The 15,832-nt window shown below is 35.4% G+C and overlaps 3 protein-coding genes across 3 annotated transcripts; 2 read left to right on the forward strand and 1 right to left on the reverse strand.

Annotated features, from left to right (window-relative positions):
• Window positions 1–1,431: 1,431 nt before the first annotated feature.
• LOC108574283 (NADH-quinone oxidoreductase subunit B 2-like) lies at window positions 1,432–2,740 on the forward strand. Its single transcript, XM_017936846.1, has 3 exons — window positions 1,432–1,513; window positions 1,952–2,482; window positions 2,546–2,740. The coding sequence occupies exons 1-3, from the start codon at window positions 1,489–1,491 to the stop codon at window positions 2,641–2,643; spliced, it is 654 nt and encodes a 217-aa protein (XP_017792335.1). The 5' UTR covers window positions 1,432–1,488; the 3' UTR covers window positions 2,644–2,740.
• A 1,590-nt stretch (window positions 2,741–4,330) lies between these two features.
• LOC108574296 (MAU2 chromatid cohesion factor homolog) lies at window positions 4,331–7,038 on the reverse strand. Its single transcript, XM_017936862.1, has 8 exons — window positions 6,814–7,038; window positions 6,357–6,536; window positions 6,007–6,285; window positions 5,681–5,927; window positions 5,358–5,605; window positions 5,080–5,285; window positions 4,811–5,013; window positions 4,331–4,747 (listed from the first exon to the last, which is right to left on the reverse strand). The coding sequence occupies exons 1-8, from the start codon at window positions 7,036–7,038 to the stop codon at window positions 4,551–4,553; spliced, it is 1,785 nt and encodes a 594-aa protein (XP_017792351.1). The 3' UTR covers window positions 4,331–4,550.
• Window positions 7,039–8,516: 1,478 nt separating this feature from the next.
• On the forward strand, window positions 8,517–13,799 carry LOC108574308. Its single transcript, XM_017936875.1, has 3 exons — window positions 8,517–8,724; window positions 9,467–9,584; window positions 13,012–13,799. Exons 1-3 carry the CDS (start codon window positions 8,575–8,577, stop codon window positions 13,200–13,202), a joined length of 459 nt encoding a protein of 152 aa, XP_017792364.1. The 5' UTR covers window positions 8,517–8,574; the 3' UTR covers window positions 13,203–13,799.
• The last annotated feature ends 2,033 nt before the right edge of the window (window positions 13,800–15,832 follow it).

The following is a 15,832-nucleotide window of genomic DNA, read 5'->3' on the forward strand; positions in this document are numbered from 1 at the left end:
TGTTTAAAATTTTATGTTGAGACAACGGCAAAATCAAAGAAAAATGAATTGATAAACGAAAAACACGGAAGCGTTCATATTAATATTACAAGGAAGTCACATGCGTACGCGCCATAAGGCCGTCATACGAGGAGATAAAACAACACTGTTACAACATTTGTAAAGTATTTAAGCAGCTGCTGCTGGTAGAGGGCGTCACTCAGATACCCGATCCGAGACGGGAAGGGACAACAAATGATCCCGGTTGTTGCTGCTGAAATAATAAGTTGTTACTTAATGTTACCTAGATGTTTATGGGTTAACGAACTTTTGCTAAATAGTTCTCTACGAAATCTCTATACGATACGACGTACAGATGCACATACACAGTTCCCACGCGCCTAGTATTTAAATGAGATTTAATTAAACGCAGTTTTCGTTCAACAAAGCACTTATCGGACATATGCGTGTAAGTACGTAGAATCAGAGTATTTAAGCGAAAGTGAAATTAGCTCGGTTGATAAAGTGACAAAATTGTAGGGACCGTCTTTTGTATATAGCGAATCCGTTTTACGAGCTATACGCGATAGTGAAAATTTCGTTCGATGGCCTAGCTGACGTCCCCGTCCTTTGCTGATGTAGCGCAGTCGCTCATTGAGAGACACTTTCTTACGTTTTGACTTTTTAACGACCACCATGACTATAGCTACTGTAATATGATTAGACGCGTCGTCATACAAGCACTGTTGAAGCAAAAAAAAAATCAGTATCGCATTGTAATTTAGCGTGCCCTTAAAGGAACCACAAGACTAGAAAAAACCGCGAAGTCGATAGATTAGCCGCTTTCGTGAGGCGAAGTTTTAAAAGAAAGAAAAAATGTCAGCGGAAAGCATCTGTGTTTGTTAGATGTTTTGTATAAAACAGAAACTGAGCCAATAAAAACATTCTACGAAGGGAGAAGAATAGTTCCTTTTATTCATTTTCCTTACCTGAATTTATCACATATATATGTATGTATTTTTGAATGAATTTACTTCTCTCTTACGCACCAAATACATTTACTTTTGCAAAAATCTCATTGTTTAAACAATATTCCATTGCAAAATTGAATAAACTACTTCCGGATAGCGTTAGAAATGCGTGAAGATTCCGAAATTCAAGAGAAAAACTTCGAAAAGTGCACGAAGATAGTATCGAGAATGTACGAATAATTCTTAAACGTAACTATTACAAGATCGTTACACGTTTACAATTTTTTGGTTAGAAAAAGTGAACAATATCAAATAATAAATAATACTTAAACAACAGTAAAAATAACTTAATAAATAAATAATCTTTTAAATATCTATCAAACAGTTGTTTATTTATGTAGTAAAATTAAATGTTCTCAAAATACTAGTCTCATATAGTCAATATCGCGAACTGCGGTAAATATTATCCGGTGCAGTAAAGCGCAGAATCACAGTGTAGCAGACAACTGCGTGAAGCGAGGGTGGTACAGAGCTGAAAATGTTTCGCTCTATCATGTTTTCGCGTAAGTTTTCGACAGTTAATACCAAAATACGTTCAATTGTTTTCAACAATTAAGTAAATTGACATAAGAATATAGTGCAATAATGTGCCGTTCCTTTTAATGAAATCTTATTGCAAATATACAAATACGTTCCGTATATATTTCACGTTTAATTTTGTGCTCTATTCTATCTAATAGTTTGTGTTGCATAAGATGCGGCAATTTGAACAAAATTAACTTTGCTTTTCCAACTGAGATGTAGCTTGACGTTTCAAATTTTATTGCAACATATTTCATAACCTTATGTATCAAAAATACTAAAAAATAACGTTCTTTATTTGACCTTTGCGGGAGTCATACTATATATGAACAAAATGCGAATAAATATAAGAAATATATAAACTTGTTCTTATCCCTAATAAATTGGCATAAATAAAAATATTTCTTCCCTTTTTTTAGCCACTATTAATCAGGGCCTTGCATCCCTGATACGCAATAACATAGCCCTATCAGGATGCCCTGGATCTCTAGTTTCTCAGGCCAAACATATGTCCTCAGAGTTAAAAGTGCCAGATAAAGTTGAAAAGAAGCCTTACAGCCCTTTTCAAAATACCAACAATTTGGCAGAATATGCAGTAGCAAGGTTAGATGATCTTTTAAATTGGGGTCGCAAAGGATCTATGTGGCCAATGACATTTGGTTTAGCCTGTTGTGCTGTTGAAATGATGCACATTGCTGCTCCCAGATATGATATGGATAGATATGGAGTTGTATTTAGAGCTTCTCCAAGACAATCTGATGTTATTATAGTAGCTGGTACTCTAACAAATAAAATGGCTCCAGCCTTGAGAAGGGTATATGATCAAATGCCAGACCCTCGATGGGTCATATCAATGGGAAGCTGTGCCAATGGTGGTGGTTACTACCATTACAGTTACTCTGTTGTCAGAGGTTGTGATAGGATTTTGCCTGTGGACATATATGTACCAGGTAAGCTTTAATGTGGTATTTTATATTGAAAACTTCTTATTTATGCATGTAAAAACGTTTTAGGGTGTCCCCCAACTGCAGAAGCTTTGATGTATGGCATTCTTCAGCTGCAAAAGAAAGTCAAGCGAATGCAAACTGTACAAGTATGGTACAGGAAGTAATGTAAACGTACCTGATAATTGTAGCAATTTATGTACAACTATTATTATAATACAAAATATAATTAAAAAGAGAAGGAAGTTGTGTATAATTTTAATGATTAAAATTGATAAATTACTCTTTTAAAACGACTAACTTATTAGACAACCATATTTTTGCCAAGATTCGTTTATTTCTGACGGATTTTATCATTATATACAACCATCAAGAGTACATATAAATACTACAAATAAAAAACTCAAAAATAATAGTGTTAATTCAAATAATATAATCTCCATATTGATTACATAATTACACAAAAACAATAAAGTATTTTTACAGGCATGTAATTCGTTATAGTTTCCTCTGTTTTACTCTTTATTATCTTTACTATTTAAAATATGTACAATGTCCTAATTTAAAAACAAAGCAAAGAGTTAGGCAGAACGTCTTTGCCACTTGTAGCTTACCACATATTAAGGCCCCTTTATTTTTCCTTTCTCATATATTGCTCTATCTAATACTACTTACGATTGTGTTTATTTTAATTATACATTACATACATACATTGTTTAATAAAAACACATCAACTGATACGCCCCACGCATACGATAGGTACGACACTTTTTCTCATCTCTCAGAAAACGTACTGCAACCTATCAACATATTTTCATATACAAGGATACACTTTTATGAACATACTGTATTTCTGTTGTGTCCACAGCCCGAATTTTTAAACGCCTACTTTGGTCATTGAAGAGCATAGTACGTTGGAAATATTATTAATATTTTGTTGATGCTTTATCCTAACAATTTCATTCGTTCGTTTTTTCCCACGAAAATGTTTAATTTTGTCTATATTTATGTTTTGACGTATAAAGTAATAATCTTTGAAATATGCACGTGTATCGTATTTTTCGATCCGCGTCATACATTTCTGTATCGTAATAATAATTTTATCAGTCTCAATTTGAAACATACTAATTGAAAACATACTTGCCAACGTGCTATGTAAACTTAACAAGATGAATGAATTATAAATTTAAAAAGATATGTGAATTAAGTCAACTTATAATGCAAAACATTAACGTTACGTTATTTTTCTAAGCATAAGATGTCACACATAGGTAAATTTTTCTTCTAGAGAGCAACTGAGATGCAAGGAAAAATTAACCAAGCCGAAATAATCATTTTCCCTCGTAGAAAATTAAATCTGTCAATACTTAGGTTTTTTTAATGTATCCTTAAATGTACTCCTCAATTTAAGCACGAACAACAGATATTTCTAACCTATGTCATATCAAAATCTACCACTTCTTGTAGCATAAATTATACGTTCTGTTGGCTTCAAAATAGTCTTTGTGCAATAATTATGTTGAGAAATGCGCTCGAAGCGATAACACTGTTTCTTTTTTCTCCTCTCATCCGTGCAGATGTATACATTTACAAGAAAAAAGAAGTTCGAGATAATTTACAATTTACAAAATAATAAAATATATCGTTATTTTATACATATTTTCACTTTTTGCGTATCTCTGTGACATAGAAAATGACTACAATAAATTGTTTGTACAAACCTATATATATATATAACCTTTATGAAACTCCGCAAATGAAAGTCTGTGATTCTTAGATGTCTGAAAATATTCAAATAAAAAACAGTGAATTTGGATATTGATTGATACCCAGTATTGAACAATTAAATTCGCTGCTCTTTGAACTTAACTCGCAATTGATTTTTTTTCCTCTGCGATACAGCCGTAATTTCTTTCACTCGTTTAGCAGAGCTCGTTCTGCTTCTATAGTTACCTCTGATTTTATTATTCAATATATGATGCGATAACAAAATTGTACAAACCTAACACATTTCTGTGCTCCGCCAAATATTTTACACGTTTCAAATATATGAACTATAGAAATTTTGATATTATTAAAGAATGGCTTGTGACGTAGAAGGTGGTGGATTGCTCGGCAAGGCAGGTACAGGCCCATCAGTCCATTGTATTAGAGAATGTTCGCCCATTTGTGTGCTCTGAAAGTGATCTTTCAAGAGCGTTTGCGAAAATGTGCAATGCATTTGATACGCTTCACTTTCACGATTCGGATCTCCGCAGATTCTGTACAAATCTATCAACAAAGATTTCAAAGGTGAATCCTTTTCCATTAAATACACTCGAATAGTCTGTATACCTTTAAGTATAGCAGTAGCCCATAATTGTACATGAACGTCAGGTATCTTAGAAGCTAACTGCATCGCGGGTGTGACCATGTTCATAGATTCTCTACTATTTCCTAAAGAAAGAAATATGTGTCCCAGAAGTACAAGACTACACGAAGTAAGTCTGTTTAAATCTTCGGAATTGGCCATTTTTAATGTTTCCCGAAGGTATCTCCTACAAATATACTTATTAGTTTGATAATTTGTGATGTTCTACAAAGTATGAAATTATCAGTCGTACTTTGCTTCGTTGTATCTCGCTCCAAAGAACGCTTGAAGTCCCTGAACATAATACGCTGCCGCCCTCAAAGAGTGTGAATGAGATGGTAGGGATTCGGGATTTATTCGTTCTAACAAAGCACCTAATTCGGCTTCCCTTTTCGTCCTAAGATATACTATTGCCAAATTTAAGTTCGCGAAAGTCCAGAGTTCCCTTTCTTGCGATGTCTGTAGAAGAGAACACGTTAAACATTACCGTTGAAATCATGCCTAGTAATATTTACATTTTTGTGGTCTTACCCTTAAAGCAGCAGTAAATTGTGCTTCTGCGGCTTCCATGCAGTTCATCGACATTGCATATAGTCCCAATAAAGCATGCAGTTGTGGTCTATGACCTTGAAGTAACCTTGGTTGCCTCCTACAAAGTTGGCAGGCTTGTGAAATTTCTGCTAGTGCTACACTTTTATTTCCCATTACAAGTCGACACATTACTATATGCTCTAATAGCATCAGTTGAAAAACTGAAAGTATGGGCTTGTTGTCAACAACTGTAAAATAGCAGAAACGTCAGTTTCACAAAAAAATTATATGAAAAACTCAACACATTAGGTTATTCTATTTACTTTTGAGTTTTTCAATTTGAGTCAATGCTTTATCTGTATACTTTTGAGCTTTGTCCATATAACCTGCTTGCATTGAATGCATAACTGTTACTAAATAAACCAAAACATACAAGTGGTCCTTTGGCATCCATATAAACATATCCCCAATATTTGAACCTGTGACTACTTCATCTGCTGGCCAACTAGGAGACATGATAGTTTGTATACTCTGTTGTAACTGTTTTAAACAAGGCTTCACACTTTTAACCTGTTATAAATAACAAAACAACTAAATGTAAAGAAACTGTACATATGAAATGAAATATAAAGCACCATTTATTGCTCACCTGTCCTGCCATTAAATAATGACAGACTTGAAGTACCAAAAAATATACTTTTAAATATTCTTTTTGGTGTGGACTACCCTGCCAATTTTCAACATGATGCCCAGCTGAATTTAAAAGAGGGTGAACTTCAGTAAACTTTTTATCTATTAATAAAAGCATACATCGGCTCAATAAGAACAGAACTCTTGTATAACTTGCATTGCTGATATGAGAGTAATCAACACCTACTGCAAGCAAACTACTAGCTGCAACAAAATCTTTTTCTGATGCATGTATTTGCTGAAACAAACAAAACATTGTTTATGCACTTGTTTGATAATAAATATCATTTAAAATCAGTGACAACTTACTGCAAGTTGGAAAATAAGTCTGCAATGCCAATATACATTGTGCTGTGAAAGTTCTATAGCCTTCCGTAGTATTGGTTTACTAAGATTTGGTTGTTGTTGTTGTTCATACAATTCTGCAACCACACTTGCTGCTTCAAACTTAACATCATCAAAAGTGTTTATATTTTGACTCAATCGCCACTGAAATTTAACACAAATGTTATAGATTTATTGAGAGAATTACGTATTTTCCATTCAAAATACAATCAACCGTCGCTTAAGTTAATCGATTAATACACCAATTGATCTTTAATCACTTCGTGTCTTTTATTACCTACAGTACCAAAATAAAAAGAAAGGTTAGGATCACGATAAACAAATGCACAGAATTTCACATAAAGTACACAAAAATGATGGAAACTAACATTAAGAAACACTAATCGTAATTAATTAAAATACCAATAATAATTCAACTGACCGCTTGTTCTAAATGAGACCGCGCCAAATCGATGTTTTTGGTATGCGTAAGGAGGATGTTACCAAGTTGAAGATGAGTACGAGCTTCCACTCTCGGAGGCGGTTTAAAATTGAAAACCGCTTGCAAACATTGTATGCACGACTTAATATTCGGCGGACTCGAAGTCCGAAAGTTTTCTGCTAGTCCTAACAACGACAGATACCAAGCGTCCTGTGAAGACGCCATTTTGACATTTCACGGGTAAAATTTCCAGCCGTGATAACACACGGTCATTGGGTTTGCACTAAGAATTCAATAACACCCGCAACAAAGTTGTGTTACTTTCTTGAATGGCAAAATCACAATCGCAACACAATATACAATTTCGCGGTGTCCCGTCCAATGTGTTTCCCCTGGAAACCGCTTATTGCGTAATGTTTACATGCATATGTAACACGACATTTTCTACATTAATGCTTCACATTTTTTATGCACATACTGAAACTCTGTGCTTGTAGCATAGATAATTAATATTTCAAAAACAAAGCAACTCTAAGTGGACATCGATATAATTCATTTTAATAATTTCTATGCAGAACGGTGGTTAACTATATATCATTATCCTCGTTAGAATCGTGATATAACTGAAATACCCTAGGAAAATGTATTTCTAATCTCAGGGAGGTGTCTTTAGAATCGCACCTCAAGCACTTACAAAATTTATTTAAAATTAAGTGAAAGGCAAATAAACTCGGGGAATGAATAATGGATATTATTGTATGAAGATTTGATTGAGTTAAATTATTCAATTGATCTGCTTTTCATCGAGTTTTTCAAAGGGTTATTATTTTATGTCACAATAATTGAACAGTATAAAAATATCTGCAGCTCCTATCGTAATATACATGCAAAATATAAAATTTATTGGCAATCTACTAAATACTAAATGAAAATTATGAACGATACATTATGTATGAACAAATTCCTGTGGACTTCAGTATATTCCCTAGATTTTAGGGAATAAGGGCATTCACGTTCGCGAATGGTAAGCTTGAAACACATCACGTGACATATCATATATCACAGCTTCCCTTCCGTCGTTTAGTTCAAAACACATTTTTTGCGTATTACACAAATTACCAAATTACGACGCCTATACATTGAAGTACAAAATGCAATACACTTTTAAAATAATATTCCGCCCTAAAATTTTCTTACATTGACACAACGAAAAATTTCATACTGTATATTACATGCACACAAGTTTCTATTAATCCCTAGGTGAATTTTCGCGCGTGAAACGCACATCATGTGTATCTTTCGAGCCCTAATACAGTGAAACACGAATCAAGATGCACCCAAGAACAAACTTTGAAAGCTATGAAATAAAATAGATATTAAAAAATGATTATAAAAAAATACTGAATTATTTCTTACGTATAACAACAAAGATTTCCAGAAACATAGGTTCAAAGGTAAAGAACAAACTGAAATAATCTTTCTTTACGCGGGAAGTAAATCATCGATCAAATTAGATTAGCTAGCGCGAGAAAATTTCAGCGCGAGTTTTCGCGATTAACCGCGTCTTCCAATTCAAACAACTATACATATTCCGTACTGCATCTATGTCGTAATGTAGGATATCCCCTCCAAGAGGCAGACCGTCGGCGAAGTCAAACTGTCTGTGCGCTTCTCCGCCACCTGGCCACCAGTCGCGATTTCAAATTATCCAGGACGAGGTGTGAGCTTTTTTTTCGTCGTGCGTGTTACCACGACGGCGTGATGTGTTCTTGCGGTGCGTTGCTGCTACTTTGTTGCTTATTCTTGGTGCTGGTAGGCCACCGTTGCGAGGAAAATGTCACCAGCGTCACGGAAGAGAACGCGTTAGCGAAATTGGTCAAAATGTTTTCGAAGCCCGGAGCATTCAAACGAGTGAGCTTTAAACATTATACCCCTATCGTTCCGTTTTTTTTTTACGATCATCTGAAAACGCGGTATTATGGCCAAAAATATTAAATAAAAATTTTCCAGAAATTGAATAACAGATCCAGTTAAAACTGTCCTTCGTATGACCATCATGAATATTATAATAAATGAATAAATAATAAATTTCGAAATTTTTGAATTCAAATTCAAATTCAAATTTAAATTAAAAATCTAGAAAATTATAAATTTTACTATTTCGTGTATTTGCTCCAGTATAAACATCATAAATAACAAACGCGCATGCGCGCAGAATAAAAATGTAAACGACGAGCGTGAATCGGTCCGCTGATAAAAAGTACCGGTACTTTTCGTTGCGTAACGAAAATTGTAATTGAAGAACATCCATGCATGTGCGGTTCAAGACAATTATATGTTCTAGAATTACAACAATCGCGAGGATGCCACAATAGACTTGGTAGTAATTAACGTACATGTATCCTTGTTCCAATAATCCTCCGTCTGCATCCTTTCACAAACCTACATATTAACAACAAAAATTCTATTCCAAATGCCTGTATCTGAAATTTCAAATTAAATCAATATTTCAAATGAAAAATTAACAAAACACAACAAATAAATCGATATTCCAAATTTATAATAAAAAAATCAACACTCGAACGAGGCAAAACATATTGCGCACACATTGTTCATTTCCCGGCCGCAATAACGCTGACCGATTAACTTTCAGATCAACGCAATACTCGGTGAAAATTCGATCGAGGAATCGTTCACGTCCTGCCCGAAAGGCGAGGAGGGTCTTGAATGCAGAAGAGCCGAGGCCAGACGATCCGTCGATTGTCCTCAAGGTAATCGTCCAAGATTCTGAAATTTCACGCACGTACGCTCTCCCACACTTCCACGTATGCAACACATATACACACACTAGTGAATAAAATCGGTGCATAATTGCATCTTTACATTCTAGCAGTAACAGTCGTAGCTGATGTTATGGAAAAACAAACCACTTTCCGCGACGTACAATAGAGATTCTGACCTTGACATAGCCGCTCCCAGACATTGTTTGCCCACGTTAAACGCACGCCGCCACGCGAGAGTGTTAATATACGAATTAAACGCGGCGTTCAATCGAGCAAAGTCGTTTTTTGATATTTTTTTTTGGCACTTTACCGCATTTACTGTGTCGCAATAAATCACTTTCCCGCGAAATGATGCTCATGCCGGTTGGGAAACGTTTCTGCTTTTACTTTGGACACGTGACTGTATATAGGTTATGGTGATCGAATGTTCGTTAAGATGAATGACGACAGTTTCAGTGAATGTCAGTGTTTATAGGAAGTTGTAATGAATAGAAGTGAAAGAATATGTCATGGGGGAAGATTCAGTTGTATATTTTCGTGTGAAAATATAACCCCAATACAGTGTTATTTAAGAGATGTAAACAACACGACTTTTTATTCCTCCTTAAAAGTTATTAATTTAAACGGTGTTCAGGATAGTATTTGAATAGGCTGTGTGCATTGGTGCATTGCACTTTTGCATAACTACATCGGAACAAAAACTACTGTATAATAATGATGATAAAAACACAGAGGCTAATACACACTCTAAAATCATTTCATTTTACCTAACAATTTTTTTTTCTATGTTAAGTGCACCATTTATATGAAATATCGTGTACAACATATTACCGTGTTCAAAGTATCTTGCTAAATATTGCTCGTAAACGTATTTCAGTGGCTGATCCTTTAATTATTTTAAGCAATGTAACATTAACCCTTCGCGGTTGAAGGCTTGGATACTATACTAGCAGTACACTTTCACTAACAACGACTTCAACAGCAGTCGCACACTTTGCTTCGTTTTATTAAAAATAATTGAAGCATATTATAGCCACTCCCAGCCACGCATTGTTTGCATATTATTATGCGAGAACATTCGTTTTGTGCATCAAAACAGCAACATTCGATCAAACGAAAAATGATCGAACGTTTGATGAAAATTTACTTCCTAATTGTAATTGACAGCGTCGCGATAAATCACTTTTCCCGGAACAGCGTTTACGCGTTTGCAAGCGTTTCTACTTTTGCCTTGAAGATGCGAACGCGACGTTAACCCCTCACGAAAGAAGGCTTGGATGATCACCTGACAACGCACTTTCTCTGCTGATGGCTTTAGAGTCACCGTAAATTCTAGTTTATGCTTTTTTTCTTAGAAATTATTCACAATTTTAGAAAATATGCGGCTATGGTACACGAGTAGATTAACAAAAAAAAAATGAAATTTGAAAGATACTAGAAAAGGTTATATTTTCAAAAGCAAAGGTTAAAGTTCGATTTGTTGGATGTTAGTGGGGGCCTTAAAAAATTTACATATTATAAAGAACAAGATAATTCTAAGATTTTATATATTTTATTGTGATCACAAATTTTTAACCCCTCCGCTTTTTAATGTCTGAAGTCAATTAGATTTAAATTTTGCTGAAGATCAAATTTATTTGTCGATTAAGATACTAGTCTCACTTATGCAACAAAATATCAATGCTTTTAATCATTATCCACTTAATTAAACCATGCGTCTAATTCACAGATAATGAGCAACATCCGACAGGCAAACAATCTCACGCGAACGTCGGATCAATTTTCATCTTCGACCACTCACGTGTCGTATCGGAAACAAAGAATTACTGTTAGCTAAAGAAACCCGATTTCCATAGAACACGAGACTGGTCTGAAAATAGAAAATCAACAGAAACGTTTACTTTTACCATACGCGTGTCCTTGCACAACCTTTTCCTAGAGCGAATGCGTCTAACGTCGATGATAATTTGTATCGGACGAGCGAAGTGCAATCTTACGTCCCTCCTTTCACCATTCAAAAACGAGAGCAACGATGATTTACCGTGTAGACTATCATTACGCGCACGAGACCCGTGCAATGCTTGCTGAACTGTCTAATTATCCTGTTGTGAATGTAACCGCAAAGAACATCGGCGAAACGCTCGATTTCTTGGAACTTTTCTCTCTCTCTCTCTCTATTTATGCTGTGTGTCCCTTCTTTGTGAGGCATATAAAGGTGACATACATTTCGCCGCTTTCGAGGAAGATGCAGATCGTGAACTCGTTGTCTCTTTGATCGCTATAGAGATTTCGATCTGTACGGGGTGTTCGAAAATTCACGGTACTAACGGAATAATAGTATTAAAAATTTCAACGTTTTATGGAAGACGTTTAGGAACAATGATGAATGACATGTGACAGATTACCCATGTAATGACAGATTATTAATTTTCCTACTTAACTTTACTAAATCACTTTTTGTTCTTTTTTTTTATTTCAAGAACTTTTACTTCAAAAAATAGTTAGTATAGACTATAAAGAATACAGGAAATAAAATCACGAAGGGAAATGCTGTAAAGAGGGAAGAAACGCGAGTTCCATCATCGAACTTATTACACTGAAGAGAACAGCTGCACGGTTCGATTCTGGACCAGTTTCCACATGAAAAATACGCACGTGCGGCGTACATGACATACGATACTCTTTGCATCTGTTCGTCTTTTTTCTCCCTTTCACATTACGCTTGTTTAACATAAGGAATCAAGTGTCATGATGTGTGACGTCCTCCTGGACCCAATGGCACTAACGTTCTTCCAAGTTTAAATGCCTGAATGGTTCTGGCGATGGCCATCAGATGTCTCACTGTCTCTTCATTTTCTCGTAAGTGCTTGCTTCTATCCTTGTTTCTATATATACAAATTCTAAAAGCTGGTTTTAATAATTCGAGGAAAAATTTAGATGAAGTGAATAAGGTAGTCACGATGAACAAAACAAATAGCATGTTATAAAGACATAAAATTCTGCCGCTTTTCCTGAGTCGTTAATTTAATAACGGAAGTATAAAGTTTTTTTAGAGGGAAAAAAGGAAAACAGGGTCTGTGTAAGAAAGAGAAGGAAACCTTTTTAGGGAAGGAATTCCTAAAAAAGAGCGTATACAGAAGGGTGGTAAGCTTCTCTACTGCCAGAGTAGTACGTAAATAATTTGTGAAGGACACACTTTAACTCAAACAGAATCAGAACTACTATTGGATGAAAGTTGAATTTAAAGTACCCCAATGATTGAAAGTTCATTGACATTCTTAACTCTAGTCATTCCTGATCTCTCCAAAACGATTTACACGCTACTACACTGTATATACCGTATTCGATCAAACAGATGATCGATCGGTCACGGAAATTTCACCTGCGCGTGAACATTTTTTTCTACTTCTTCCAGGTGACTGTTACTGCTACAATTGTGCCGCAGCTGGTCCTGAATTATGGGCCTCCTGTTGCCGTGAAAGCTTGCGATGCTGTTCACATCTCGCAGCAGCCTGCAGAACCTGCGACCATCCGACGTTGTATTCGTTTTGCTCAAAACACTTCAAAAAGTGTCTCACCGAGATCAACGAAAAGAAACAAAATTAATCAACGATCCTCTATGCGTTTACGTAAAAATTATAAAAATTTTCGCAAAATTTTTAAATGGGGATAAAAATTCAGTTCCAGGAAATGGTCAAAACGTACGAAAAATGGGGCAACAGGTTATATGCATAATGGTACTTTCTAAACTTTAAACCAGAAACATGTGAGAGAGACGTATCTTTGTTCGTTGGGACATTCTCTCTCTCTCTCTCTAAACGGTAATAGAATCTTGGCCGCGGCACGTTTATGGCGCTTTTACACGAGACGAATAAATCTGGGAAATGAATAGTAGAAAATGGTAAAACACGACAGAGAACGAGCAAGTTTCGGTGACAAGCTGAACTCAATCAGTATCTTGCATAAGTTGAAAGTTTTACGTCGAGTTTCTAAATATAGCGCTTATCTTTCAACCCGCTAAACTGGTCCCCGATTCATTTTTTGCCACACGTTACATTTCGCGCCGGACAGGGCGACGCGAGAGACACCCCGCGATTAAATCGTGCAGTACCTGAGAGAACTCGCGTGCTTCTTTTCGCGAAACGAACACTACACAACGTCGATGACGATGGAAGAAGATAAATGGCACATTTGTCACGGAGAAGAACCACGGATGAATGCCATTTCGTCTAATGTCCATAAAAATTACTAATATGCACAGTTTCAAGGATGTCAAAACAATTGTTAAACACTTGTAACAATAGATGAAAATCAATAAAATGAAAAGAATAAGAACAAAAGAAGGATTAGAGTTTGTAATGACGAAATTCTTGAGCGTTTTTAGGTCAATGTACAAACATAGTAAAAAATTAATGGTACCTCCTAAAGACTAAACGATCGCAGGCCGTTAATCCGCCTCTTGTACCTTAACGATTATCGAGAAAGCGTTCGAGTCACGCGATAATTATTTTGTTCTCAAGCGAATTAGACAAAAGTGTTAACAACACAACACGGTTGTCGACGAAACGAACGTTACATTTACAAAATGTTTCGTCGACTCCCAACGGAACACGCATGAAAAAACGATGACAACACGCTGCAAGCGAGAAGACTTTTTTTCCTCTTCCAAGGATATTTTTTTTTATCTTTTTCTTCATTTTTTTCCGTTTTTTTCGTTTACATGTAACATTAAAAGCTGACAACGTTTCAAGAGCGTAAATAATAAATCATCACTCGAGATACAATCATTGATAAGCTTTATTCGTGTAGTCTCCAGAGTATTCGGTAAATCTGTACTTTTTAAAACTACTAATCCTATAAATGGTGGGGGCAGAGATTCTCGTCAGGTAGCCAGACTTACGATACAATAATTATGAATTTAGATTTTTCTTCATTACGTTTTTTTTTTCTTTTCGTTTGCTTTCGTTCTTTGGACGTTTCAATTTTCCACGGTTACGCCTAAGACATCTTTTTTTTTTCATCGAACACTATTATCTCTTTCGTGCTTCGTCTGCGATCCCCACGAAATATCGGACCTCGTTTTTCCCTTACACACCATTTTTTTTTTACTTTGTTTTCCAAATACCTTATATAGAATACTATTCCACAACGTTCCAAGTTCTGTATTGCTTTAGCTATATCAGATTTGAAACTTCGATTCAGTTCAGTTTCAGTTCCACTTGCTTTTTTTTTTCTTTTGTTTCGTTTCACAACACTACCGCCCTGCGTCAACAAAATTTGCAGCGAGATTTTTTTGTTAAAAATTTCCTCTTTTTGTGTTTTTTCTCGTTTTTGTTTTGTTTCATCTTGCGTTTAGAATATAAAATTATACTTTCGCGCTTGGTAGCGCTTTCAATTCTTAAATCAGCACCACGCAGAGGTGAAAGACAAGACTAGAAAGGAAGATAGGAAGAAACTTAATCAATATTTTTTTCTCATTTTCTTTTCTTTTTGTTTGCGTTGCTCTTTCTTTACCCCCGTTTCACGTTACCGTGTGAAAAAAAAATGCAATGCGACTTGAACGGTTTCCTCTGTTTACATCGCGAAAGATTCGCCCTCGAAGGGAACGAGATCGACGATCGATTACAATGCGAGTATCGATCGCTCGGAACGTCTTACGCGAATTCGGCAGTCGTTAGAGTGATGTACCGCGCACATCTTCGGTAGTTTCTGCTTTTTCGTAATTGAACAACATAGATTTGTCACGAAGAAAGGGAGGCTGGCACAGAAACGCAAATGTTTAACATACACACGTGATTGGATAGTAAAGGTTAGAAAAGTAGTAAATGTCTCCTTTTTTTCCCTCTTTCTTACAGAATATCTAGATGTTGAAAAATAAAATTTATGAAATTAAAAGAATGAACATGTACATATATAATGATCGATTAATCGATAATTAAAATTAACAATTGCTAATTAAATAAGAACGATAGGTCGTACACGGTTATTGTGCGTTAAAAGACCAGGCTCTCCCTCGCTTCACGTGATCGCAACGATAAATATTATACGAATAAAATCCGCTTTTTCATCTTCGTTACTCTTTCTCTTTTCTTTTTTTTCATTTTTCACGATCAGGAGGATATAACAGCGGTAGCGCCCTGGTAATAATATGACAAGTTGACAATGATTGACATTACTTCGATTCTCTTACACAAAAAACACAGATCTTGATCTATTATGCGATCGATAGACTTATT

This window comes from Habropoda laboriosa, unplaced genomic scaffold (assembly GCF_001263275.1).
Source record: "Habropoda laboriosa isolate 0110345459 unplaced genomic scaffold, ASM126327v1 scaffold176, whole genome shotgun sequence".
Taxonomy (NCBI): Eukaryota; Metazoa; Arthropoda; class Insecta; order Hymenoptera; family Apidae; genus Habropoda; species Habropoda laboriosa.

Excerpts from the sequence above, each read along its gene's own strand:
- LOC108574308 (XM_017936875.1), top strand. The coding sequence starts at position 8,575 with ATGTGTTCTTGCGGTGCGTTGCTGCTACTTTGTTGCTTATTCTTGGTG. Across the intron at positions 8,725-9,466 it reads AGCCCGGAGCATTCAAACGA|ATCAACGCAATACTCGGTGA; the intron begins GTGAGCTTTAAA and ends ATTAACTTTCAG. Across the intron at positions 9,585-13,011 it reads ATCCGTCGATTGTCCTCAAG|GTGACTGTTACTGCTACAAT; the intron begins GTAATCGTCCAA and ends TACTTCTTCCAG.
- LOC108574296 (XM_017936862.1), bottom strand. The coding sequence starts at position 7,038 with ATGGCGTCTTCACAGGACGCTTGGTATCTGTCGTTGTTAGGACTAGCA. Across the intron at positions 6,537-6,813 it reads GGTCTCATTTAGAACAAGCG|TGGCGATTGAGTCAAAATAT; the intron begins GTCAGTTGAATT and ends GTTAAATTTCAG. Across the intron at positions 5,606-5,680 it reads TCAAATTGAAAAACTCAAAA|TTGTTGACAACAAGCCCATA; the intron begins GTAAATAGAATA and ends GCTATTTTACAG.
- LOC108574283 (XM_017936846.1), top strand. The coding sequence starts at position 1,489 with ATGTTTCGCTCTATCATGTTTTCGC. Across the intron at positions 1,514-1,951 it reads TCGCTCTATCATGTTTTCGC|CCACTATTAATCAGGGCCTT; the intron begins GTAAGTTTTCGA and ends CCCTTTTTTTAG. Across the intron at positions 2,483-2,545 it reads TGTGGACATATATGTACCAG|GGTGTCCCCCAACTGCAGAA; the intron begins GTAAGCTTTAAT and ends AAAACGTTTTAG.